The sequence below is a fragment of the Vipera ursinii genome (assembly GCF_947247035.1).
Source record: "Vipera ursinii genome assembly, chromosome: 2".
Classification (NCBI taxonomy): Eukaryota; Metazoa; Chordata; class Lepidosauria; order Squamata; family Viperidae; genus Vipera; species Vipera ursinii.
The window spans coordinates 169,117,192-169,145,162 of record NC_139513.1 but is presented as its reverse complement, the minus strand read 5'-3'; the positions used below and the strand labels follow the sequence as shown (position 1 = coordinate 169,145,162).

The 27,971-nt window shown below is 42.4% G+C and overlaps 1 protein-coding gene across 1 annotated transcript; it reads right to left on the bottom strand.

Moving 5' to 3' along the window:
* On the bottom strand, positions 1–27,971 carry LOC310636932 (metabotropic glutamate receptor 6-like; the record flags this gene model as incomplete). The annotated part of the gene is made up of 10 exons (XM_083357106.1): positions 1–56; positions 2,085–2,310; positions 9,144–10,079; positions 12,363–12,502; positions 13,187–13,387; positions 17,835–17,975; positions 19,932–20,086; positions 21,282–21,417; positions 25,043–25,259; positions 27,477–27,971. The coding sequence occupies 10 exons, from the start codon at positions 27,969–27,971 to the stop codon at positions 1–3; spliced, it is 2,703 nt and encodes a 900-aa protein (XP_083213232.1).

Here is a 27,971-nt window from a genome sequence, read left to right as displayed (position 1 = left end):
TCATGTGGGCACCATGGTCAGTTCTGTGTAGCTGATGTACATCACCTTAGGAAAACCTGTGGGGGGATACAAAAAGGAGAAGAGTCAGAGGATCCCACTTCCCCCTTTGAGAAGGAGGAATTTGGGGGAGAGGCAGTTCCTTGGAGCCTTGGTGGAGCAGTGGGCTAATGCCTCCTTAAGTAACACCAGCTGCCTGCAATTAGTGCAGGTTCGAGTCCCACCAGGCTCAAGGTTGACTCGGCCTTCCATCCTTCCGAGGGAGGTAAAATGAGGACCCAGATTGTTGGGGGCAATTAAGCTGACTTTGTAATAATGCTGCTTGGGGGGGGGGGCGAAAGCCCTAATAAGCAGGCATATACATAGAATGAAGGCTACTGCTAAGCACATTGGTTTGTGCTTCTTAGATTGTAAGCCGCCCTGAGTCTTCGGAGAAGGGCGGGATATAAATGGGATTAAAATAAAAAATAAATAAATAAAATAAAAGTTCCTATCTGGAGTTTTATCTATCTCTATCTCTATCTCTATCTCTATCTATCTTACTATGAAGAAGAAAGGGGATTTTATTCTTTGCAATGCATGTTTATATTGGAAGAGCATTTTTTAAAAAATTGCCTTACAAGTCAGTTTGAAAGAAAAATGGAATGCCTAGTTCCTAGTGCCTAGACTCTTGAACGGGAAATAATTTTATGTATGATTGACTTGTGAGGCCGGTGTGTTGTGCAATTAGCTCACATGGTGTAACAAGATGGTGGGTGTGTTGTCACTGTGAGTTGTGGTGGTGGGGGCACGAAGGGAGGCTCAGCCAATCTCAATGTATACATGGTTGTACTTTGACAATAGAGGTTCATTCATTTAAATTAATGAAGCTAACAAACATATGCAGAAATCCGCCTTAGACCAGCCTGTTCAGTTTTGTGCCTATTATCAACATATTTCTGTTCATTTGGGGATTTGGGATAATTTACAATATCTTTCTTCAGGCTTATGCCTTTACAAGGTACTGGATTTCACTTCCCATTATTTACAAACAACTTGAAGGATGCCAGATTGGGATGTCTGATTTTAATAGTAGGGACTTTTGATGGTGTAGTCAAAATTCGAACATCTGGGCCGTGGTGGTTCTTGATCTTAGTATTTATGATGTCTTTGACCCCTTGCTCATTTTGTATGTATGTATGTATGTATGTATGTATGTATATATGTATGTATGTATATATTAATATTTATTTCATAATATCTTAGGTTGGAAGGAACTTGGAGATTTTTTTCCTTTATTTTACTGATTCCTTTTTACTTTTTTCTTTCTTTGCATTTTCACTTTCTCCTTTTAATTTCCTTCTGAGTTTTGTTTGTATTAGTTTTTATTACTGTAACTAAAATTATCTATCTTTTATCTATCTTTATATCTATCTTTATATCTATCTATCTTATATCTATCCATCTGTCTTTCTGTCTGTTTTTCTGTCCGTCCATCCATCTGTCCGTCCGTCCGTCTGTCTGTCTACCTATCTATCTGTCTATCTATCTATCACCAGCAAACACAACTTGTAGGTGACTCCAAGCAAATATCTTACCTTTCTACCAAACCTGAGCTGGGTAGAGTGTTGCAATTGTCTGATGAAGCAAAAATTGGCTGAGCAATTCTATTTTTTCTTTGGTATTTGTTAGATACTTGTCACCTTCCTTGAGCACACATTCTTATATTTTTTTTCTTCCACCTTTTATTTTGAGCATACAAAATAAAGCTTAAGGCACCCATTTGAAACACCATTAAAATGTAGACAATGAATCAGCATTCTTGGCCACCTTTGTGTACTCTGCTGAAGGACCCTGTAGGAGTATCTCTCAGTAATACTGAGGTTTCATTTCAAGAAGGTAATTGGTTAGCATGTAAATTTTTGAAGACTTCATTTCTCCAAGGCACAGTGGTGGTGGGAGAAAGGTGGGGGGCATGATATTTGATGGGCGAAGCAGAAGGAAAGGAAGGGATGGTACTTACAGGGCAAGTAGAGGTCAACTGGAGGCACGTCGGGTGGGGTCATCAAAGAGCAAATAAGAGTGATACCTACTTTTGGGTTACTTACTGTCCTGCTTCTCATCTTTGCTTTCACCATTTTGAGCGCCTTTCTGTGAGAGCCTTGTGGAGGCATTGACAGCTGTGGCTGTTGACTTCAAGCTGCGCTTGCGTTTCTGCACATTCTGTTCTGGGTGGAAGATGATGACGTAGATTTTGGGTACATAGAGCATCCCGAGAGAAACAAAGGCGCTCAGGCTCATGGAGATGGTGAGGGTTGTTGTCTGAATGTACATCTGGGAGGGAGAAACACATAGGATGCTTGCTAAGAAGGCCCAAGGACTGCATTTTAGTCCAGAAGATCTGGACTGTGGCATGCAATCACAGGATCATGTAAGTTCAACTCAAGTCACTTATGAGTCAAATTTGACTTCTAGTGCGTTACAGAGTTTTCTTGGCACGAAACACAGAGTTTCCCATTGCCTTCCTCTGACATAATTTTTCTTGATTACTGAGATGATCCATTACCCAATAACTAACAAAAGTTAACTGTGATTATATTTCTAAATCAGTCTCCTAGCTGGCCATGGTGTCAAGCTGTAAACTTATTCCGGCCTTCATCATTTTAGGTTGATTGGGTGAGGAAGAGTCAGAAATTGTTGAAATTGAAATTGTTCAACTTTAAATGTCAAAACTGGAGGTCCAAAATGATGCAGTCCAAGAAAAGCCACACTATTTGATCTTACAGTTGTCCAAAGGGGCCTTCACTGAATCAGAAAGGAGGGGCTTGTAAATACCCTTAGTAAAGTGATTGTAATCCTTGTCGTCTGCTCACTTACTTAACATATAAATGCTCACCTATTTCTATAGCAATTCTAAAATTCCTATGCCCACTAAACACACCGAAGTCCTTTGGTTTCAATGGATTTTGGTAGGCTTATCAGAAGCAAGCACCCAATGGCCTTCCATTGTTTTTCTGAACTGAATTTCCATCTTCTCCAAGGACAACGGTGAAGAATTGCTGGGAGTTCTATTTCAATAACACCTCTATTGGTTTGTAGGACCAACTTCTGAGTCTGCCTGGTGTTACCTTCTAGGGAGCTTCTTCTCAGTTCAGTACCCTGCAAGTCTAGGTGGCTAATGGATGCTGCCTTCCACTACCTCCTGAACTGAAATAGAAGGCACACACACAAACACACACACACACACACACACCAAGTTTCTTTTAAAACTATAAATGAGCAAGAACTCTCATCCCTCAAATTGCATCTCCTGGATTTGTTGGAAAGGAGGAAGCAGGCCAGAGGAGCTAATCAGGCAAAGATGCACCTCACGGGTGCTCTAAGTTACAAAAGTACCCTTTCCTTTATTAATGGATGTAATGTAGCAAAGGCCACAGATAACTTTTGAGAATTCCATGATGAATTAATCAAGAAGAGTGATGACATCCAAATGACAGGAGAGCAAGGAATCCTTGGTTTAAACATCTGTATTCTGTCTTTCTTAGGAAAAGCTCAGGATAATTGTAAATGACTTAGTGGTTGGTCTTGGTGGTTTATAATTTGGTCTAGAACAGGGGTTTAGTTTAGTTTATAGTTTTATTAAATTTTTATACCGCCCTTCTCCCGAAGGACTCAGGGCGGTGAACAGGGCATATAATAAAAATACAAAAATACAAAAGTTAAAATAGAATTAAATTAATGCCCAAAATAAAACAATAAAATATACAAATATTTAAAACCCTAAATTAACTCCCCATCAGGCCAGGCCAGCTTGTTCGAATAAGTGGGTCTTTAACCCGCGCCGGAAGGAGCGGAGATCCGGTGCCATCCGGAGCTCAACCGGCAGTTGATTCCACAGAGCCGGGGCGCCCACAGAGAAGGCCCTCCCCCTGGGGGCCACCAGCCGGCATTCTCTGACCGGAGGCACCCTGAGGAGGCCCTCTCTGTGGGAACGCACAGGGCGGAGGGGAGTTGACGCCGGCAGCAGGTGGTCCCCGAGGTATTCCGGACCCATGCCATGTCAAACTGCTGGCCCGTGTGCTGGATGCGTCACGCCAAAACCGCACCCACCCCATTGCCGTGATGTGTACGTCATGACACATCACGTGATGTCATATGTTTGACACCCATGGTCTAGAACAGGGGTAGGCAACCTTGGCTCTTTTATGTCTCATGGACTGGCTCAGGAATTCTGGGAGTTGAAGTCCACGAGTCATAAAAGAGCCAAGGTTGCCTACCCCTGGTCTAGAATTTCAGGTGCTGGTTTAGAAACTAGGAGATAGTGACTTCTAGGCCTCCCTTAAGCCTGAACGCCAGCTGGGTGACTGGGCCAGACGTGCTGTCTCAGCCCAACCAACTTCATCCATACGATTCATAGGATGGTTCTTGTGGGGAAAATGAGAGGAGAAAGGAGTATTTTATGTCCGCTATCTTGCCTTATTTATAAAAATAATAAAGGTGGGATAATCAATAAACAATAGAATTGCCCCTGGAAAGACTTCAGAGGAAAGGAATCTTTACTCTGCATAGAGATGTAAGAAAACCTTTGGCATTTTTTAAAAATGAATGAATAGGAGTTGAATAGCAATAGCAACAGCACTTAGACAGTGCTTTGCGGGCACTCTCTGAGTGGTTTACAATGTAATTTTCAGCCCAAAAGAAAGGGAGGCTTAATTCTTTCCTGGAAGGTCATTTTCCCTTTAAAAATTGTCCACTTACAACTGTAGCACTAGCATGGCTGTAAGAAGGAAAGCAGCTGGGTGAGCAGACGAAGCACCAGATACAGAGGGTAACAAAAATCTTTCCTTTCCTTCAACCCTAAACCACAATCCAGTTCAAAATTCCTCCTCCCAGGGGTTCACTTATGCAGAAACAAACACACAGAGGAATAATATCTTATAAGCAATTCATGGTATTTGGGAAGGTTGCCATTGAGCAAATGGCATGCATTACATAATTTAAATCAGTTGCATGCAGAATAAGATGAATTATGGAATGAGTGTTAGCTGAGGATTTTTTTGACTGAGGGCAATGACATAATTCATGTCATAGCCTGCGCGGGCAATGTCTTCGTGATTTGCAATGTAATGTGATGGATGCCTATGATAACATCTACTTGTCCTTCAGCCTCTTGGTTGAATGGATTGGAGTCTAAGTCTCCTTCTTAAGCACCCCATCCAGTATGAGCCATAATTTGTTTAATCAATGACTCAAGTAGTACTACGTGGATTTGAAAAAGCATGCAAAACCATGGTTTATAAAGACAGTGGCAGGATTTTCACCACACACTAAGCCACATTGCCCAAACCACATTACAGTTTAATGTGATGCATAAACAAATATATTTAAAAGAGAATATAAAATACTCTCTTTTATAACAGAAAGAAATGTTACAAGAGAAAATTGAGCTGCTGTATTGCTTTCTTGTTCTGGATAATGACTTATAAGTGATGTCTTATGTCCTATGACACAATGCCTGGAATCATGCATTCTGTTAAGCAATAATGTTTCATTTGGATTTGCAGGGATCCAATATCTGGCTGGAAAGAATAACAGAAGACTATTAAATGGCAGCATGAAGCATTATTAATAAGCTCTAACCATTCACTTGTCATCCATCAGTCATCCACATTTTTCAGCCCTTATACTATGGCCCTAATTTACTCATGTGGTGAACCATTCACAGTGATTTGTGAAGTATGATTTAGGCTATTATAGGCTGGATTTGTAGAAAATACTTCACCTGATTATTGTGTTAACCCAATTTTGAAGTTTGTGGAATACACTGAGCAATAAACTGTCCAAATCATTAGGATTTGCACCAACTATAAAAAAGTGGGTAAAACTAAATTTAATATATTATGCAAATATAACTGTTAGCAGATCCTGCAATAGAGCCAGAGCATAACTTTCTCATGCCATCATGCTTTTAATCTTTTTTTTTTTTAATGTTCAGTTAGGAGGTCATGCAGTGCTATCATATGATCTAAATCTCATAAATAACTATGTATGTCACATCACTCCAAAAAACAAAACAAAACAATAAAGGCATACAGCTCATGGCTCTTTCAAAACTGAACTCTACTTTTAATGCCAGGCTTCCTGCATTTGAAATTTTCTAGATATGTTGGACTTTTACAGCAAGTGATAGGATGGTTTTATTTCATTTTATTTTATGCCTTCATAATTTTATTCGTTATAGTCCTATTGTGTATGCATAAGTATTGAATACCTTTGGTTTTGCTCTTGTTCACTGTAAGCTACTGAAAAATCAGAAGGAATCTAGTAGCATCCACTATTAGTTATTCTGACTTTTTGCTATTAGAAACTAACATGGCTCTCTTCCCGTACTGTAAACTACTCAATGTCTATGTAATTGCAGCAGATATAAACCAGACCATTACATAAAGAATTCCCAGCCTGCTCAGCTAGGCATGAAAGCCAGTTGGGTGACTTTGGGCTAGTCACTCTCTTTCAGCCCAACCCACCATACAGGATTGTTATTGTAGGGAACATGGGAGGAGGAAGGTGTTCATATGCTCATCACCTTGATTTATTTGTAAAAATAAGAAAGGCAGGATATAAACAAACAAACAAACAGACAGACAGAAGCCATTGCCAGATCTAGAATCCCAAGGTCAATGAGGGTTGAGATCTTGAGGGTGGAGGGAAGTAAACTCTATCTGGGATGGGTGTTTGATTGAAATGGTCTTTTACCTGCCTGTCTACTTATCTTTATTGGAAGGAAATGGGACGCGATTAATGAGCATGCCTGGGGCCTTCATTCTGAACTGGGATAACTTTTCTGAGGTAGAACTTTTAGAGCAGCGTTTCCCAACCTTTATCACTTGACGTATGGACTTCAGCTCCCAGAATTCCCCAGCTAGCCAATTGGGAAACACTGTTTTAGAATGCCTACAACTTCACAGTAGCTCTTAATACAAAGACATCAGAGACCACCTGCTAGAGCTTGGTAGTCCTGACCGCTTTAAGCAGTGATACTTGTTTGCTTATTCATACAGTTCAGTTTCTAGATAATCTAGAACACCATGCAGATGAACATTCCTCTGAAGACAACAACTCTTCACCCTAGCTCTGTGGTGGCGAACCTATGGCCGTTGCCCCAGTCCTAGGCCTTCAGCTGGGTTTTATAAAACCTTTTCACTTTAGGCCTCCGCCGCCGTGTGCAAAAGAAAAAAAAGGTTCAATCAATCAATCAATTTCAACTTCTCATCTTGCAAAGTTGGAATTGATTGATTGAACTTTTTAGTCCCATCCAGTCTGCCGTTACCACCGCAGCCACGCCCACCCAATAGGCCATGCCCATCCAATGAGCCACGCCCACCCGGCACCCGACGATACATAAGTGGGTTTGGGTTGCAGTTTGGGCACTCGGTCTCTAAAAGGTTCGCCATCACTGCCCTAGCTGAACAAAAACCTACCAGCCTGCTGTGAGGAAATAAGATGGGAGCACCTTCTTTCCCCAAATTGCTTTGAAAGGTGCACTGAGCCAAAAGCAAGGGAACTCTGTGCCAGTAATGGAAGACATGGCAATGTACTTTTATTGGATCATCAGAATGTGCTCAATGGCACATCCATCCCTATTTCAGGCCTTCCTCAAAGATCATGAAAGTAGCCTTTGAGGGGTCAAGCTGGTGAATGCAAGTTCCAGATGAGGGCTGAGGAGCTGCATGCCACTATTTTAGACATCAGGTAGGAAATGCTTGAAAGTTTTGATGCTCCTCCCCTAATACATACTGATACAGAATGAGCCTAAGAAGGAAAAGGCTTGAAGGTTTCTAACCTTCTGCAATTCATGGGCATGTTTGATATGAAAAAAGTCTATCAATAAAATCTGTTACGAGAAGGACACCAAATGGGAATGTCCCAATTGTTTCTCTCTCTCTCTCTCTCTCTCTCTCTCTCCCTCCCTCTCTCCCTCCCTCTCTCTCCCTCTCTCTCTCTCTCCCTCTCTCTCTCTCTCTCCCTCCCTCTCTCTCTCCCTCTCTCTCTCCCTCCCTCGCAGGTGACTCAACATGGGGGTGGGTGGGTAAGGTTAAAAATCCCTGTATGACCATGGGGTTCATTGGAGGATTTGGGGACAGTTCTTATTTTTTTCCAGCCTAATCAACCTTATTTAACTATTCTTGAGAGGATAAAAATTAGAGAATGTCTATTTTGTTGTCCTGAGTTTCCAGAAGAAAGTGAGCACGTAAATGCCACTAAAACATAAAACAGATGAGGAATCCCCCAGGCTTGTTTTATAATGTGTAAAATGTCTTTGCAATCCCCAGCACCCTACTTTGGCAATCTGAGAAAAAACTAAGAAGCAAAAAACAGCTTTTTTTAAAACCTTGCAAAAGTTCAAAGCACAACCAGCATTCCTGTGAACCTCAACCTCCCAAAACTGGGATGATTTTTTTTCCCCATTTGGGGAATGGATTTAATGATTTAAAAGGGGTGCCATTAGCTCCTGAGAGTGCCTAATGCAGCCCCTCGACATTCCCTAAACAGACAGAATGAAAAAAACAGGACAGGTCTGACTTTGTCAGCTTTGCCTGTTACAGTGTCATCATAGCTTAATCAGCAGCCCTCGACTTAACAATCATTTGTTTAGCAACCGTTCCAAGTTACAATGGCAACTGAAAAAAAGTGACTTAGAACCAGTCCTCACACGTACAAGTGTTGCAGTATCACCACAGTCGTGTGATCCAAATTCAGGAGCTTGGCAAGTGGCGTGTGTTTGTAATGGTTGCAATGTCCCGAGGTTATGTGATGGCCATTGGGGAGGCCTTCCTAGCTAGCTTCCAACAAGCAAAGTCAATGGAGGAAGGTGGGCTCACTTAATGCCCACACGATTCACTTAACAACATTGGCAAAAAGAGCCCACAATTGAGCACTCAGGTAACAACTGCCTTGCATAGCAAAGGACATTTTGGTCTCAAACCGAAGTAACTGTGGCGATGTTGCAACAAGGGGTGAGGACAAGTGATAAGTCACTTTTTTCAGTGCTGTTGTGACTTGTTTAGCAAATGGTTGCTAAACAAGTGGTTGTAAGCCGAGGACTACTTGTACGTAAACTGCATCGTCCCTTGTACCACCCCACTCCTTGTCCTGATTGCTCCCACCTTCTCCGCTGACTGAGATGTGCCAAAGAAGATGGGCACAAAGGCCAGCCAGATGATGCACGTTGTGTACATGGTGAAGCCAATGGGTTTAGCCTCGTTGAAGTTCTCGGGCACGCCACGGGCCTTGATGGCATAGACGGTGCAGGTCACCATCAAAACAATACTGTAGCTGAGACAGGAGATGATAGAGAGGTCTGACATGTCACATTTGAGGACGCCCTGGGCAAATTCTGGGTTGGGGGTACGTTGTTCTTCATAGTCAATGATGCTATGGGGTGGCTGCACCCCCAGCCAGATGACCACAGCCACCACTTGCACAGACATGAGGCTGAAGGTGATTACCAGTTGGGAGGTGGGGCTGATGAACTTGGGTGGAGTCACAGACTTCTTGCCTTGTTCAAAGATGCGATAGATGCGATTGGTTTTGGTCAGCAATGCCGAATAGCTGATGGCCATGCCCAAGCCAAGGAAGAGGCGCCGGAAGGCACAGATGGTGACACCTGGTTCAGCAATCATCAAAAAAGTGATGGTGTAGATGAGGAAAATCCCGGTGAGCAGGACATAGCTCAGCTCACGACCTGAGGCTCGGACAATGGGGGTGTCATTGAAGCGGATGAAGGTGATAACAATGAAGACGGTGCCAAGGATGCCCAGGATGGCCAAGAAGATGGGCAGAATGGACCAAGGAGAGCTCCACTCCAGCTTGACAATGGGGGTTGGGAGGCAGGCTGTACGATTGAGATTGGGCCGCATGTCAAAGGGACACATTTCACAGTTGAACTCATCCAGTTGGTACTGGTAGCCATCGCATAGCTCACAGTGCCAGCAGCAAGGAACACCTTTCACCATCTTCTTCCTCTCTCCTGGGTTACAAGGGAGGCTGCATACTGACGAGGGGATCTCCTTCTGTCCACCTGACCATTGCATGTCCTCGATCTGGGGGAGAATCAGAGAAAGCCAGAGAACAGTGACTGCCAATTATCCCAGGGAATCACATCTGTTTCAATACCTTGCAGGTTCCTCTTAGTTGATGGGATGTGGCCACAATGGACTTGGCGGCCTCTCAATTAACATCATGAACGTGATTGGGGAAACTGGTCAAAACTCACTAGTACTTTACTACTGGACTTTGCACAAATGGATAGACTTACACTGAAGATTAAAGAAAAAGAATATTTTCAAATATGGAATGTATTTTATCAATGGCTAAAAAAACGGGGTAGAGATTAGGAATTTAATGTGTATTATTAAGTAAAACAAATGGACCCAGACAACACGTTGTTTACTAAGCACTCATGAATTGTAAATGTACAAAACTAATAAAATATTATATAAAATAAACCTCACTAGTACTTTACTAGTGTGTAGTGTGTACTGTGGACAGCACTTAATTTCATTGTAAGATACACAGTGACAATAAAGATTATTCTATTCTATTCTATTCTATTCTATTCTATTCTATTCTATTCTATTCTATTCTATTCTATTCTATTCTATTCTATTCTATTCTATTCTATTCTATTCTATTCTATTCTATTCTAGTACCATCCTCACCATCAGCAGGAGCATGGCATTTTGGAACCACGAGGGTAGACAACCTATCTAGAACTTCTCTATCTTACTGAACAGCGTTTTGTGAAAACTTGGAATGACCAAAGCCATGATCAGCAGCGGAGAGAATATTTACAGGGCCATTTGGTGACATACATATCACATGGAAAATTGCCAGCTGGAATACAAGAAGATTAAGAACGGAAAAGCATGGATTAATAAATGAAAATGAAAGAAGAATAAATATGTTGAGCATTTGAAAACCTAAGACAAGGGAAAGGAACTAAATATATTCAGAGAAGTGAAGGTATAGGTTGAATTGTATGCTGTAATTAAAGGCTGAAAGGACTTCTTTTGACTTTGGATCACATTTGGGTGATATTTTTATGTATCTTTGGAGAAGCTTCTAATAGGGAAAACATATTGAAATGAGCTCTTTTAATACAAATAAAATATATTTTTGTTTCTTTGACATTTTTTTCCAGTTTGCTATCACCCAGTTGCTATGTTCCAGAATTGTTGAAATACAAGAGCTTTCCACAAAGCCCACACTGTGCAGTGGGACTACAATACTGAAAGATTTTAACAGCAGTTCTTTGGCTGATTCTATTCTATTCTATTCTATTCTATTCTATTCTATTCTATTCTATTCTATTCTATTCTATTCTATTCTATTCTTATTCCCTATCAAGGGATCAGATCCATAAGCAGCCAATCAGGTATTTTCTATCATAGAAATGCACTAGAAGGAATATATACAAGAGTGGATAGCAGTTTGTCATTTGTTCTTGATAGTTCTTAATTTGGTACCTTAAAATAACATGCAATGGTGTCCCGTTCAACATAATATGTCCCATTCACCATTCAGATCCAGCACGAAGGTCATGTTACAGGTCCCATCAGCTAAACAGCTTCATCTGATGGGACCCAAACTGTTGTGTACTGGGTTCATTGCACAGGAATGAAGATGAGGCGAGTGAGTTCAGCAAAGATCATTGTTTATTGCTTGCAGGATCTGAACTAGAGAACAGGGCTGCAGATGCAGCAATTTATACCCTGGCCCCTAGGTATAAACTGAAGCAACCTATTGCCGCCCTAGGGGCAACCAATAGCAGCGCTGGAGACGGGTTGTCTGAGGGGCTGGGAGCCGTTAGCTAGCTTCCCTGCTCAACAGCCTCCCAGCAATACCACTGGTGTTAACAAAACAAGCCCAATACATTACACAAACCATGTGCCTTTTTTTGCTGTGGCTCCTACCTCATCCACCCCTGAGATGAGATTAGCTTCATTCCTATTAGCCTTTTGTAAGGCTCTGCAAATGTGGGGATCCCATGGGGAGCCTGTGCAACAATTTAGATGATGTTCTCCTGCAATCTTGCTTTTCTTATCTTACTTACCGTATCTTGTTTTTAATTTATTTTTAAAGTACCCAGTGCTGATTACTGCAGAGCAGGAAGGAACTTCTGAAAAGTAAAGAGAGCTAAAAACTCAACCACATATCCATAGGTGATCCACCTGCCCCACAAGATCAGGCTGGGAAATCTACTGCTGAGAGGAATCATATTTTCCACATTATTTTTATGGCAGGGAGAAAGGGCATAAACATGATTTAAAGATGATGACGATGATGACAACGATGATTGATTAATTCTATGCTGTATCACTCACGTTCAGTCGAAGGTATTCTGTCCACTGGCCAATGGACCTGTATCCTGGGGCTGAAGTATTTGTCAGCTGATACTGGAAAATATCATAGCGCCCAGGGGAATCTCCATTTTCATTGAACATTACCGGTGTCCCAGCACTGCCTGCAGAAAAGAAAAGATTACAGGGAGACACAGACATCCTTCAAGATGGAGATTCTCTAAAGGGGATAAGACAACATTATGCTAAGGGACACCGGCCAACAGAGACTAGTGGGAAGAAGAGTTGTAGGCAGCCTCCAAGGTCAAATGCGGTAGGTCATCTACTTGGGGGCCTCAGAGGTGTTTGGTTAGCTGTTGTTGAAAACCTGATTTGCTATTGTAATGTGAGACACAAGAGGCTTAGGGTCTAATCCTGTGAGGCTTTTTTCTTTAGACTGTTTCCCGCTGCAAGCATTGATGGATATAGAAAACTGCAGATCAGTTTTCTCCACTTCTCTATCTCTCTAGAAGATGGGCATGTTATCTATTGGCAAGGATAGGACATGTCGAGTATGACATGCCTACAAAATGGGCATGACAAATATGTTGACCTGGAGCTGTTGGTTTGCACCTCAACATGCAGCTTCCTTTTGTTTGTGACCTAAAGCTGCAGAATCTGGGTAAAGCTTTCTTACTCCTTCCTGCCCTGAATACTGCAAGCTTGTACTTGCCTGCCAGTTCGTGATCACAGCCCTACGTTGCTCTTTGCTCAGGTCTCCACGTGTGCAAATGTAGAATACTACCTCTGACATAAGAGTGATACAACCCAGCCTCTTGGCTGAAAAGCCGATCCTCTGCCGATCTCACCATTGAAGTTGACCCCCAGAATGTAGTGCAGCAGGGTACGCCCGTCAATGGGGTCCATCTTGTCACACACCCCGATGTGGCCTGAACACAGCTCCATATGCATGTTGTGTAAGGCGTGGGCCATGGCATAGACAGCGTCAATCACAAACTGCACCTTCCCCTCCTGCTCGTAAGTTGATTCCCGGCCAATTCGTTCATCTCCTGAAGAAAGTGGGGGGGGGGAAGTGAGTCAAAGCCACTGGCAATTTTGAATAGCCCGTCACATTAAGATACTCTCTGGCTGTGAAAGCTTTTTCTTTGACTCTAGTGCCCTGCTTACAGAATTGAGCTCTGGTGGCGCAGTGGTTAGAATGCAGTATTGCAGGCTAACTCTGCCCACTGACAGCAGTTGGACCCAGACCAGCTCAAGGTTGACTCAGCCTTCCCTCCTTCCAAGCTCAGTAAAATGAGGACCCAGATTGTTGGGGTCAATATGCTGACTCTGTAAAATGCTTAAGAGGGCTGTAAAGCACTGTGAAGCGGTATGTAAGTCTACCCGCAATTGCTGTTTCTTCCCCAGAAAGACTCAGCTATCTCTTGCTCTGCTTTTTTTTTCTTTTCTTGAGATGCAAGATTCTTCTTTTAATTTCCCTGGCCTTTTAGATGTTCTTTTCTTTTTTTCTGGCTGTGATAATTTGGTTACCTGTCTCATTAGAGCCATCCTATGCCTTATTCTCAAACATACCAACTTTGTTTTCCAAGAAAAATAGCTACCCAAATAATGATTCATATTTGGGCAGCGTTGTAATTCCTTTCATAAATTATATTGCATCCCCTGTTCTCAGCTGTATTAACAATGCTACTTAGAAGGGGGGGAAGGTTTGATGCTATTTCGTTTACTATAAGGAAAACGCTTTGTGCATTCCTCCATTCTGAAGTAGAACAGAATTTATTACGATAGACAAGTTTTCTATTCTTTATATCAAGCAAATGAATGTATACCCAGCTCAGAATAAGAAATTAGGCTAGATGGCTGATTATAGGGTGCCGCTGTCAATTTCCTTCCATACTAAAGAGAAAAAACAAATTGAAAAGTACAAGGCTAAAACACTAAAGCAGGGCTTTTCAACCAGTGGTACAGGTACCACCTGTGGTACATTGGCATCTGGCAGGTGGTACGCGACCATCCTAGAAAAGTGGTAGCTGGGGAGGGCAATGAGCTAAACCAGTGGCAGCACCGCACAAGCCTGAGCAAGAGATGGCTGGAGCTGCAGGGCTGTCAGGGCTCAGTGGAAGCGCCAGGATCAGCGCTTCTTCGGGGCTGTTAGGGCTCAGTGGAAGTGCCAGGATCAGTGCCAGGCTCCAGCTGGAGCCTGGCACTGATCCTGGCGCTTCTGAGCCCAGAAGAAGCGCCGATCAGCTGGAATGTTGCAGCATCTCCAGGGTCTTGTGATTTACATTCAGATGCTTGGCAACTGATTCATATTTATGACGGTCACAGTGTCCCAGGGTCATGTGAAGTGACCAAAACCTGCTGCAACCACCCAGCAGATGGGGAGGGGAATAAAAACCAAACACCCCCACCCCACCCCCGCTGCCAATCCTCAACAGAAATGCTCACAACAATGAAAACCTCGGACAGGAGGAAGAGCACCGCCGGGCGGGCAGGCAAGTGTCTTGCTCAGCTGTGGCTTGGGGGGCAAATTTTTCAGTGCCATTGTAACTTCGAACAGTCACTAAGCGAAGTGTTGAAAAGCCCTGCACTAAAGCACAACCTACTATAGAAGAGTATGGAGATGGGCTTAAAGGGGGATTCAACAATTCTTATGCCAATGTCAGTTTGTGTCCAATAGATGCAAAGGGGGGTGAGGAAAAAAGTCAGGATTGCCCTGCCCTGATTCTCTTTGGTATAAAAGGGAAGAGAGAAAATCTGTTAGGCTTTCACTGTTTTTTTTTTATCATATTTTATATTGTAATAACAGAATTGCAGTAATTCCTGTGACGTCTATTTTCCTGTCCTGTTCTATTTCAAAGGGTTGATCTCAATCTTGAAAGCTTGACAGAGATTCTCTCTCTTTCTCTCTCCACCCCTCTTTATACAGATAGTCCTCGACTTACAACAATTCATTTAGTGGCCGTTCAAAGTTAGAACGGTACTGGAAAAGGTGACATGACTGATTTTCACACTTACGACCATTGCAAGATCTCCACGGGTCACATGATCAAAATTCAGATGCTTGGCGACTGACTCATATTTATGACGGTGGCAGTGTCCCAAGGTCATGCGATCGATCACCTTTTGCGACCTTCTGAGAAGAAAAGTCAATGGGGAAGCCAGATCCACTTAACAGCTGTGCTGCTAACTTAAACAACTGCAGTAACTCGCTTAACAACTGCGGCAAGCAAAGTCGTAAAGTGGGACAAAACGTGCTTAACCACCGTCTCGTTTAACAACAGAAATGTTGGGTTCAATTGTGGTCCTAAGTCAAGGATTACTTGTAGTAAGGAGAATCCAAGCAGGACAATCCTGAATTTTTAACTCACTGCCCCAGTCCTGTTGAGCTAGGCTGAGCTGGATGCTTGCATAATGGCTGTTGAATACCTTATTCAGGCCATCTCCGTATTCCTCCAAATCTACTTGCTGTTTGGTTAGGTTTGTGACTTGTAGAGATTTTAATTTTTCCCCAAAAGGAAGCAAATGCACCTGTAATTTGAAGTGGTGCATTTAGCATCCCAGAACTTTAAATCCCTTGCAAATGTACGCCTCTTCTTCTTCCCACCTAAAATAGAGCAATTCTGCTCTCTTTTTGTGGAAACCTGGAAGGCAAAGGTGGGCAAGAAATGGCTGTGGTGGAGGCTGGCAGGAGGAGGCATTTCAACCCTTCCAACCCTTCCAAAACATAACCTCGGATTGCATCCAAGTAATGATGACAAACGTTATATGCCTTGAGGCTGAATTTGGAGAGTCTTAAGAGTGAGGGAAAATCTGCTTTCGTACAGGCACAACTAATCAGGACTTAAAGCACTCTTACGCACTAAATGGGGATGAGACAAGGGCAACCTCAAGGAGAGGATTTCATTTGTCAGTACAAACTGTGTACAGTACATGGGAATGGGGGTCAGGTTGCATGTCATGATCAAGGCAATGCCTGATGTGTAAGTTGTACTTATACAGTAGACGTCTAAGCTTACTGTTGTAAACAGACATATCCTTAGTTCATGTAAAGAATAATAGCCATTCACGAGGCTGTCTATGAAAAGTGATGCTTAGGACACTGATGCTAAGTCAAATTGGTAGGTCTTTTCTCTTCCTTCCTTCCTTCCTTCCTTCCTTCCTTCCTTCCTTCCTTCCTTCCTTCCTTCCTTCCTTCCTTCCTTTTTTTTGCCAGCTCCTGACTTTTGATGTATTTCTTTCCAAATCAGTTGCAGTGTTTTAATCTTGCTTTCTTGAACAATTTGTGTAACGATTGATAATTTCTCAGTTGCTGAGGGAGGGAGGCTGAACCTAATTTTCTTGGTCAACTTTTGTTAACTTTTTTTTTTTTGGCAAGGCACCGTGCACCTTCACCCTGCACCTCCAACTGCCGGCAGTTCAGTGGAAGAGAAGCGGATGTGGGAAATATTGGGGAACTTTGGAGACGGGCTTGAGAAATCGAGGGGAACAAATGGATTCGGACCGAAGAAGTCACGAAAACAACTAGAAGCAGCATAGAAAAGGAGGCTGAGCTGGACATTTTTCCAGGAAAAAACAGGGCCTGGAGAGGAAGCAGGAGTTCCTTGCTTTCTTTCTGTCATAAGGGGAGAGGGGACACTTGAAGTCTAATCTCCTCTGTTCCCGGTGGAGTTGAACAACAGCCTAGGCCAAACATGTCAAACACAAGGCCTGGGGGCCAGATCCGGCCCGCAAAGTGGTTTCATGTGGCCTGCGAAGCCATCCTGGAAACAGTGAGGGAACGGCCCCCACTGCCTTGGTCCTGGCCCAGAGACCCTCCTCCTGCCAGAGACCCTCAGATCTGTCCCACTCCTGCCCAGGCCCCCATTGGCACCCTTGATGTGTATGATGTAGAGCTGGCCACGCCCACCCAGTAGGCCATATGCACTCTAGCCACGCCCACCCAGTAGGCCACGCCTACCCTGGCCATACCCACCCGGCCCCCTGAGGGCAACTGCAATGCTGATGCGGCCCTCAATGAAATTGAGTTTGACACCCCTGGCCTAGGCCAGTGATGGCGAACCTTTTAGAGACCGAGTGCCCAAACTGCAACCCAAAACCCACTTAGGTATCATTGGGTGCCGGGTGGGCGTGGCCCATTGGGTGGGCGTGGCTGCAGTGGTAACGGCAGACTGGGTGGGACTAAAAAGTTCAATCAATCAATTCCAACTTTGCGATTTCCCGTGAGAAGTTGAAATGGATTGATTGATTGAACCTTTTTTATTTTTGCACACAGTGCAAAAATAGGGCTCTGTGTGCCACCTGTGGCACGCGTGCCATAGGTTTGCCACCACGGGCCTAGGCCTTGAAGCTCTGTGATGTTTTCTACCACAATCACCTCAAAACCAGGGATTAGTGTGCAACTGGGGAATTATTCGTTGAAGCAATTATTCTGTGCATTAACTCCCCTGGCTTTACTCCTCCCTCCTTGGCTCCACACATCAGGAATAGCCCTACCAGTACATTTGCGGCTGCCTTCCTCATATTGGAACCCTGGGCGGGTCAGTTTACATCTGAAGTCTTGCTCCCAGTATTCAGCAAACCAGATGTTGCGCCGATTGTTCTCCAAGGAGCGGGTGGTGAAGTATTGGTCAAAACCTGGAAAGAGAACAAGTAGGAGGATCATAGCTGTGCAGTCTTTATTTTTTCCAAAGAACCATCAATGTTTTTTTTAAAAAGGTAGTTACTGAAGTTGAATTGTGATCAGCCACGTCATCTCTCAGTTGCAGGGTTATCTCCATGTGAAAAGGTTTTCCTTCTTGGCTTTTCAGAGTGGATGACTTTTAAGAGCAAAGGAATATGTTGTGTGGCTTTTTCTCATGCCAGATGTGTGTGAATGTATGTCAGCATCCAGTCATCAAGTACTTGGATGTAGAGATGGTGATTTTTATCCATCAAGCAGAAACTTCAGAAGAATGGAACATTACTCATTCCTGCCAGTCAAACTTTACCTTACAGAATTCTTTCCCTTGAGAGAGGAGTCCTATTCTCTGTTACATTGTATCCTTTTATTTTAGAGACATTAACGAAGTCTTTTGGGTCTCGACATTAGCAGATTGAAATCTCTAAGCACAAGTATCGGTCTGGGGTAGAATGGAAGGAAGGCATCTGTCTTCCCACTCATTGATCTTCCCAGCTCTGAAGAGTTGCTTTAAGTCTATTAAATCATGGCTTCTCTATCACTTTAAAATGGATTAGTTGCCAATAATGCATTTTAAAACCCTCGCACATTCACAACCCAGGCTCTTAGAGAGCAGAGCTTAAGAATGAAATGCCTCTTTTAAATGAATTAATATGCAGCTGTGCTCAATACAAAATGAAGGAACAGAGAAAATAATTATTTAAGGATGCATTTTCCAAACATTTACTTGGTTTGCTTGACATATGCAACTGGGACATATGTGTCATTGTTAAACTGTGCCAGCTGTAAGTTACAGAGGGTTAGTTTTACCCAGACCAAGCATGGCACTTTTAAATTAAACTACCATGCATAGCCATGTCATGCAAACATAGGAAAGAAGATAACTATTGGTTTAAACTAGGACTGCCACATCTGGGCTGCAAGCTGTTGGGAAGGCTTGTTCACATATGCTACTAAGGGCCACCATATTGGATGGCAAAACTCTAATCATGGAATCCTCTGTGTTCTCTGAGCTTGGCTGTTTGCTTTTGGATGTTTCATTATTTGACTAACTTCTTCAGTGCTAGTGAGTATGGGGTTTGCTCCCTGTTTAATTACAGTAGCTTGCCCTGCCAGCATTGCTGGTGTGGTTTTCTCCTTGATAGTTAGTTACCCTTAATTAGGATATTGTTTTCTACTTAATTGTTTGGTGTCCATCCCTACTTATCGGGGTGTAAGCTGCTGGAGAGGATGCATTCTGGTCTTTTTGTTTCCTTCTTAGCCTTTTTATTGTCCTTTTTCAATGGTGTATAAATGTGGCTTATTTCTATGTGTCTGCTGATGGCTGATTTGCCTGAATGCCAAGCTTTCAGAAATTCCTAATGGTTTTAGATTTAGCTTGGTCTAAGATGCTTACAATTTCCCAGTTGAAACTGTGGTTGAGTCTGTCCATGTACTCTGAGATTAAGGATCTCTAGTTCTAACTGGCCATCACAACCTCTGTTGGTGGCTGTGATTTTTATGGTTCTGATCCCCAGCTCTTGTTAAACTTTCCTATAGTGGGCAAGGTAGGTGGCCCTGTAAAATGGGTATTAGTAGAAGTCCCCTCTCACCCATTATTTTACTCTCTATCCAATCAGTAGTGTGGGGATAATGAAACAGGCAGAAAGGGATAGAGATAGGTAGAAAAAAAAACCCATCCCTGTCTTTTCAGGAAGAATAACAAATGCAGAAGTGGCAATCATTCTGAGGGATATCTGCCACCAGTTTGCCCAGGGTAATGCTGGTCATTTTCTACTAGGTCTCAGGAAGGAAAGTGGATCTTGGAATCATGGCAAAGTGGGCCAGCTGTGTCACGTGACTTCAGCCAATTTGTGTTTCTCTTCCAAACTGCACGCTGCTGCTCCCTTCTGCTCTGTCTAAGCTTTTGTTACCTTCAATTGAGGCTCTTTTGGGTAAGATGGTCACTGCTCCTTCAGCCACTTCTTCTTGCATCAGAATGGGGGAGATCTTGGAGCCCCAGCTGTCGGACCCTACCCAGAGGAACTGCCCTGTCAGATTGGCAAAGCGGGAGGCTTCCAGCACTCTTCTGCAGGGGTGCAATGGAAAAATGAGAGACATTCATGACTAATCCCTAAGCAAGATACAACATGCTCTGTCAATCACCTTTTTTTTTTGCTGTGTCCCTGTGATGTTGTGTTGCATGGATATCTTATCCCCAGCTCTTGCATGAGATAGACTTGAGTCTACTTTGGCCATACCGATGTTTTGCTCCTTATTCCAACTGATGCCAGGAAAACCTCAAGATCTGTATAATCTGTCAGGCTCTGTCTAACGTTACCTAGGCAAGTCAAGGGACTAGGAACCAAATTACTAAAGGCAAGATAGGGGTCTTCAGTGAGGACAACTAACAGGGAAAGCGTAACTAATGAATTCAGAACTTCAGCTATAAGCCACCACGTGGTTAATGCTCGGCTAGGACTATATGCTATTACATGCTGCACTGAGTCAGGAATAGACACCTTTTTTCCAGCTTGGGAGGTGAGCAGCAATTTATTTATATATTTATGGGGGGGAAGCAAGAGACATATCTAATGATGGAAAGACTTTGGGAAATGGTAGTGTGGAGAGGGGTGTGGGAGTATATGAAATCTAGCACAGGTTAAAGACAGAGTTAATATTTTATGAAAACTTGCTGAAAATTATGCAGCTGCGAATGAGTGATTTTGCTGACAGATTTCAGCAGGGTGATCTGCTGTGATCTTAAAAAAATAGGAGCTGGCAGGCCAAATGTGGATTTGAAATTGCCTGCTCCCTGCATGATGTGTTTTGATCAAGTTTTTTGATCCAGTCTAAAATTCATGAATGAATTAATCATCATTTGGTTCGATTTTATTCCTTTTTAGCTACTCTTGTTGTGTACCTCTCTGGATTGATAAGAGATTTGGATGGACCACAAAATCCAGTCAGGCCTAACTAGGAACCATAAACAGACCACATACTTGCACATCAGTTGAACTAGTCAAGCTAAAAACAAACCATCTTTTCAATTTAATTTAATTTAATTTAACCATTCCCTGAATTATTTTCATTTGCATATCCTACTAAGGTGAAAATAATCTCAGATTTAGCCATCCTGTTCCCTTGATCATTTTGGATCAGATTAACCCACCATTCTGGCTGTCGTCAGGATGAAATGGAAGAGGAAACATGTTCACAACTCTTGGAAGGAAGCCAGAACACAAACGTACAAAAGGAAAAAAAAAAGCAGATGGAGCATTTACTTGATGTCATCCTCATTGGCAAAAATGATGATGCCGCGGGCATTGGGAGTCTCCATCAGTCTCTTGATCACTTTGTTAAACTCTCCTGGTCTGGGTTCTCGTGGGATCTTGATGGACTGGGCAATGCAGACTCCACCTGCCAGGTAGGAAAAAGGCCTTAGGAAATGATTGGGAAAACGTGGTTTACTGGGTATTTGCCTTATACACAGAAGGTGCGACATCTCCTATTTAAAAAGAAGTGGGTTGCAGATCATGGTGAGCTCTCATTGTGCCTGATCCCCTGAAAGCTGATGGTTGCTTTGAGTTACCTTGGTCTACATTAGCAAGTAATCTGATTTGGAATAAGACTCCTTCCTAATGTTGACTCAGCCTTCCATCCTTCCGAGGTAGGTAAAATGAGGACCCAGATTGTTGGGGGCAATTAAGCTGACTTTGTAATAATGCCGCTTGGGGTGTGTGTGTGAAAGCCCTAATAAGCAGGCATATACATAGAATGAAGGCTACTGCTAAGCTTGTAAGCCGCCCTGAGTCTTCGGAGAAGGGCGGGATATAAATGGAATTAAAATAAAATAAAAATAAAAATAATGTTCCGATTCTGTTCTTCAGTCCCAAAGAAGATTATTTTGAACTACCTCTCAGTTGTTCTGTCCTGACTCTTTGCTGATGTTTCATATTCCTGGGCACAGCCCAAAGCTATGCTGGTTACTAAGATGGGTTCAAGAAAGCTTCACATTCACTAGAGGCTTTTCAGAATTTCCAGTGTGCTCCAAACTAGGTTAGATGCACCATATATAGAAATGGAGAAAACTGACCACAGGAGAAGACCTAGTGGTCCATTGAGCCTGACCTTTGAGATTTTTTTCTTGTGGTTTTTGTTTTCTTTTTAATTAATTTATTTTTATTATTTATTTATTTATTATTATTTATTTGGACATGAGTTTATCCCAAGCACATTTAAACTCAGTAATCGTTGATTGACCTAATACCTCTGCTGGAAGCTGGTTCCAATCTTCCACTATTCCTTCTGTGAAGTAATACTTCCTAGCATTACTTTTGAACTATCAGTTTGTGGTTATGCCCCCACCCCAGTCTTGATTTTTGCTTAATATTGAAAATACTGCCTTCTAGATTCTTATTCGCACCCTTAATATATTTAAAGGTTTCAATCAGGTCCTCCACTCCCCTTCTCTTCTTCCAGGCTGTTCTAATAATAATAATAATAATAATAATAATAATAATAATAATAATAATAATAATAATAATAATAATAATAAGAAGAAGAAGAAGAAGAAGAAGAAGAAGAAGAAGAAGAAGAAGAAGAAGAAGAAGAAGAAGAAGAAGAAGAAGTAGTAGTTGGAAGGGACCTTGGAGGTCATCTAGTCCAATCCCCTGCTCAGGCAGGAAACCCTATACCATTTCAGGCAAGTGGCTGTCCAGTCTCTTCTTAAAAACCTCCAGTGTTGGAGCATTCACCACCTCTGGAGGCAGGTTGTTCCACTGGTTAATTGTTCTAACTGTCAGGAAGTTTCTCCTTAGTTCTAGGTTGCTTCTCTCCTTGACTAGCTTCTTATCCTGCTTTCAGGTGTTTTGGAGAATAGCTTGACTCCCTCTTCTTTGTGGAAGCCCCTGAGATATTGGAACACTGCTACCATGTCACCCCTCACTCTTCTCTTCGTTAAACTACACATACCCATATTCCATTTCTCCAATGCACCATTTTTATTGCCTCTCTCTGGATTTGCTCAATCTTACCAATATCTGTTTTGATAAGGTGAGGTCTCCAGAACTGGACACAGTATTCCAAATGGGGTCTGACATATCCCCTATGCTTTTCTTTATTCAGAGATAAAATGAGGATTCTTGGAGAGGGAGGGATTTAAAGTGAGTAAAGTGTTTACTGGAAGAGGATTAATACTCTCTCCAACCTGCCATCACTGAAAGATACCTGCAGCAGACTGGGCAAAGGAATATGATACCGTTTTGGACAAATGGCTGTCCTGTCTTTTCTTGAAAACTTTCAGTGAGGGAGCACCAACAGCTCCAGGAGGTGGACTGTTCCATTGCTAAGCTCTCATAGTCAGAAAATTCTTCCTTGGTTCAAGCACTAGAGAGACTAAATCTATTCTTTGTTCCCTGTGACAGCCCTTCATATATTGGGAGACTGCTATCATGTCTCCTCTTGGCCTTCCCTTCTTTATGCTAAGCATACCACGTTCCTTTAACCGCTCTTCATAGAGTTTAGCTTCCAAGCCACTTATCTTCTTCGTTGCTCTTCTCTGCACTCTTTCCATTCCTTCAACATCCTTTTTGTATTGTGCTGATCAGAACTGGACACAGAATTCCAGGTGTGGCCTGACCCGTGCAGTAGAGAGGGGTGCTATCACTTTGTGCGATTTTGACCCTAGGCCTCTACTCATGCAGCCCAAAACTGCATTGACTTTTGTATATGGCCAATTACGTGTTGCTTATATTACTCATTGCTGAACAACATTTGGATCTTGTTTTGGATCTTGTTCAGGTTTATCAAGATTTTGAACCTGTCTTCAGAGCTATTAGCAATCCCCCCCTCCCCCAAGCTTTGTGTCATCCACAGATTTTATAAACATGCCTTCTACTCCCTCATCTAAGCCATTTATGAGATGCAATGAGTGCCAAAACAATAAATATCAATTTTTTCCCCATAGGGAATAATGAAGTGAGTCATAAGGCAGCTGACACTGACAAGTTCTAACTTGTGCATTGAGTATCAAACAAACAATGAGTACCAGGACAAAATTTTCATGTCAAAATGCATTGAGTTTCAAAGCAGTTCAGTACCAAGATACCACTGTGTTAGATTTTATCCCTTAAATCCTCTACTATGCTCACTGTGGGGAGAGGAAAAGGATCCTGGAAGCCAAATAAATCTGCAAAGTACTTGCTGCCAGCAGAAAGTGTGAAAACCAATAGTTTATTCCTAAAAATAATTTGGGAAAAGGAGGAATCTCACAAATTAGTGGTTTGTGTATGTAAGAGATAAAGATAGCATCTTCCTTGAATTAACCTTGATTCCCAATGACTAATATGTCCTGGTAGGTATTTTGGTAACAATACAGAAGTGGTTTGCTACTGATATCAGTCAGGGATCAGTCATGAGATAACAAGAGCAAAAACTCACAGGGTCACCAGGTTTACACAAATACAAAAAGCCCAGCCCACGTTAACTAATCTCAATTGCCCATATTTCCATAACTTCTCCAATGACCATATTTTTGAGTTCACATAATGACCTAGAGGCTAAGCAGAAGGCTGCACCCCAAAACCCCAACTCTATTTTACTTTAGATTAAAATGTGATGAGTGTGGCCCAGCTATCGAACAGTAGATATGGAAGAAATGGTTTATGTTGCATGTAACTTGCTCTGTTGAGCTACCATAATCTCACATTCCATCTTGTCTGGCCCATCATCATGTCTGTCGATAGTATACCCTCTCCTCCTCCACTGGCAGCAATCCAGAGCACAGCTAATCCAGAATCAAAAGCTCATTTGTTTCAGTGTGGACTTGGCCTAGGACTCAGGTGTGGGACTTTTTTTTTCCATTGCATTTGCACGCTGCAAAAATATGAGCCAATCTCTGATCCCATGCAGAGATCCCCTTTCCCTGCACATGGAACAACCGCAAGCAGTTTTCATGTGTCTGTTCATGGGCTGTTTTTCCAGGAAATTAGCAGCTTTACCGACCCCCATCATCAGCTTCAGACATTGCCCAAGCTCCTCTTACCAGCTTCCCGGGAGATCTGCACAAAGGCATCGACCCCACTCTCGCCATAGTTGCCCTCAGATGCCAAGGTGGAGACATAATTCCAGCCTAGCGCTTTAACAATGTCTAACATTGCTTGAGCTTGGTAAGAGTCAGGAGGCACCACACGGGAGAAATAATCGTAGCGGTTATTGTCACTGAGTTCTGGTGCTGTGGATGCATAGCTTATCTGGGGAATCTGTAAGAGTGGAAGAAAATCTCGGGTTAAAAGTGATGTTTTTATCCTTAGCCTCCTTATCCTTGTTGTGCCAGAGACCTTCCTCTCCAGCCCTTCCTTATCCATTTAGTCCTATTTCTTTTGTAAAAATAATTCTGTACTGTACCATCAAAGGCTCACCAAGCTCACATCTTGTCGTCCTCCCTGTTTTTATTTTAATCCATTGTGTTTTATCGAATCCTCCCAGTACTGACACAATATTAAGGCTAAATGGTAGCTTTTTGTTACAAAGCAAAAATGCTCTTAAGAGATGGAGAGTAATGACCCGAGTGAGGCTTAAGCTTCTTTGTCGACTGATTTAGGGCATTTATATGGCTCCCATTAATAGTCATGAACAAAGTAATAATTGCCATAACTGTGTGACAACATTTGCCCTGTACAAATAGCTTAGATCCATTTTCAGAATATCTTATTTCTTTTTCTTTCTTTTTCTTCTATCCCTTACATTTTATTTTATTCAAAAAGTTAAAATGTAAACTCAAAAACAAAATTACAAAGACAAAACAAAACTAGACAAAACGTTTAAAACTAAGTGTATTAAAAGAAACACACACACACATATATTCACAATATCTTAATAAATAAGCAGCAGTGGATTAAAAAAATGAAATCACAAAATATTAAAAGGTCCAGAAATGTTAAAAATTGCTATCATTTTTAAAATATTAAAAGTATTTTTAAAAAAACCCTTGCTGCCCTACAGGCATGGCATGCAACATATTTCCAGAAAGGAAGAATTCCAGGATGTATTGTTAAATGTCCCTTTCTCTGGTTAACTACTCCCTTACTTCATCAGAGTCAGCCTCAGTACCAATTCAAGACGTCTCATTGTTTCACATGAAGCAGGATGCATTTAAAAAGTGTTCATGAGCACAAAAAAGATGACACTCCTCCTGTTTCATGTGCTAAAGCCAACTGGGTTTTAACACAAATTTTTTAACAGTAGCTGTATTCCGGCAACATGCTGGCTTGTAGAGTAAAACACACAAACCACACAAACCACAATGAGCAGCTCTGACACTTCCATAACTTCAGTAGAGATCTGGTCTCCATGGATACAATCTGATGCTCACCAGTGGGGAAAAGTCTTGGACATCAAGGCTTCCTCAAGGTTTTATCTCTTTTGGAAGCCTTTGTGTAGTCCGCTCAGACTAGTTTTCTTCCTGCTTTTTCATCAATTTTGGAGGGACATTCAGGTTTTGGTAATGTCCCGGCAGAGCTTCCTTGCTGCAAACACTGGGGCTTAAATGAAACCACATTATGGTTTAGGATGCTATGAATGATTGGGCCATTGCTGGGTTCCTAAGACTTTCTTATGCTAAGAACCCTTTTTTAAATGCACCATGCCAAAATAGAATGTAAATGAAGTAAAAGACAGATGAGGCCCAATAATTTTTTAAAAAGTTGGCCTCAAATATTGATAACTATTAGCAATAATTAGCAATTGCTATTAAAATCATTTCTAATCAACTTCGTGTTAAGTATAAAATCATAGCCGTTCTAAGTTCCAAGGGCTCTTTGAGATGACTGAGTTTAGCTCTTGGTCCCTGCAGGAATCCAGATTAAAACATCCCAAATAGATGCCTATTTAGCTTCTGTCTGAACTCATCCAATGAAGGGGAAACCAGCATGTCTTTGGGTAGCTGGTTTTACTGCGGAACTATTCTTAGGGAGTTTTTTTTCTTCCCTTATAATTCCAGTGGAATCTGTCATGTGTAGACCCAGAATTTTCAGCAGTGGTTATATTACCTGGGGAATTTTGGAAGTCACAACTGGAAGCTTCCATGATGGAGAAATACTATTCTATGTGGTCCTTTCTAGTACTTGACGATGCTATCAAATCCTCCGTCTGTTTTCTGTTCTCCAGGCCCAGTTTACCCAGCTCTTTCCATCTTTATTAATGAAAATATTTATTTTTCCTACAGTTATTTTTTCCTGTGCTTTGAATTTTACACTTCATTTTTTTCTGTAGAACCACAATTGAGTGCCCTGCAGTGTCCTCCCAAACAGGCACTGACTTTCCAAATGCACCCTTTAAGGAGGGGCACCATCTTAAATATCATCTCCTGAGACAGGAATCCAGATGTTCCCTAGGAAGGTGCAGCTTCTATCATCTCTTTGCTGTTCAACCTCCTTTCCCCCAAATGATGTCGTGTGAAAGGCCTGACTTCTACTTACAGCAAAGAGGCGAAGGACGTTGGCCACCATAATAGAGACAGAGCTGGCAGAGGCCCCAATGACAGCCACCACGCGCTCTGGTTTGGCAATGATGGCTGGCTCCCCATTGGAACAGCGCACATCGGAAGTGTCCTTCTGAATCAGTGCCTGGACAAAAGTCAATGATTGTTCCAAGGCATAGGTGTCACGAGAGCAGGTATCCAGGATTCGGGCTCCTAAGGTTATGTTGGGAAGCAGATCAGGGTCACTGTTGATCTGATCTAGAGCGTAAAGCATGGCTTCCATCCGATGGATCCCCTTTTCTTTCTTCACCTCCCCACAAGGTACTCCGGCTGGGCCACGGGAATGCACAGGGAACAGCCCTCCAAGAGTGATGTCTCCTTCTATCTTGATTGAATGTGGCTGGGTGGCTGCTTGGCTACGTACCCAACCTGGGCCAGATCCTAAGGCCCACAGTGACCAGAACCAAAACAATGGGAAGTTAGTAGACTCCAT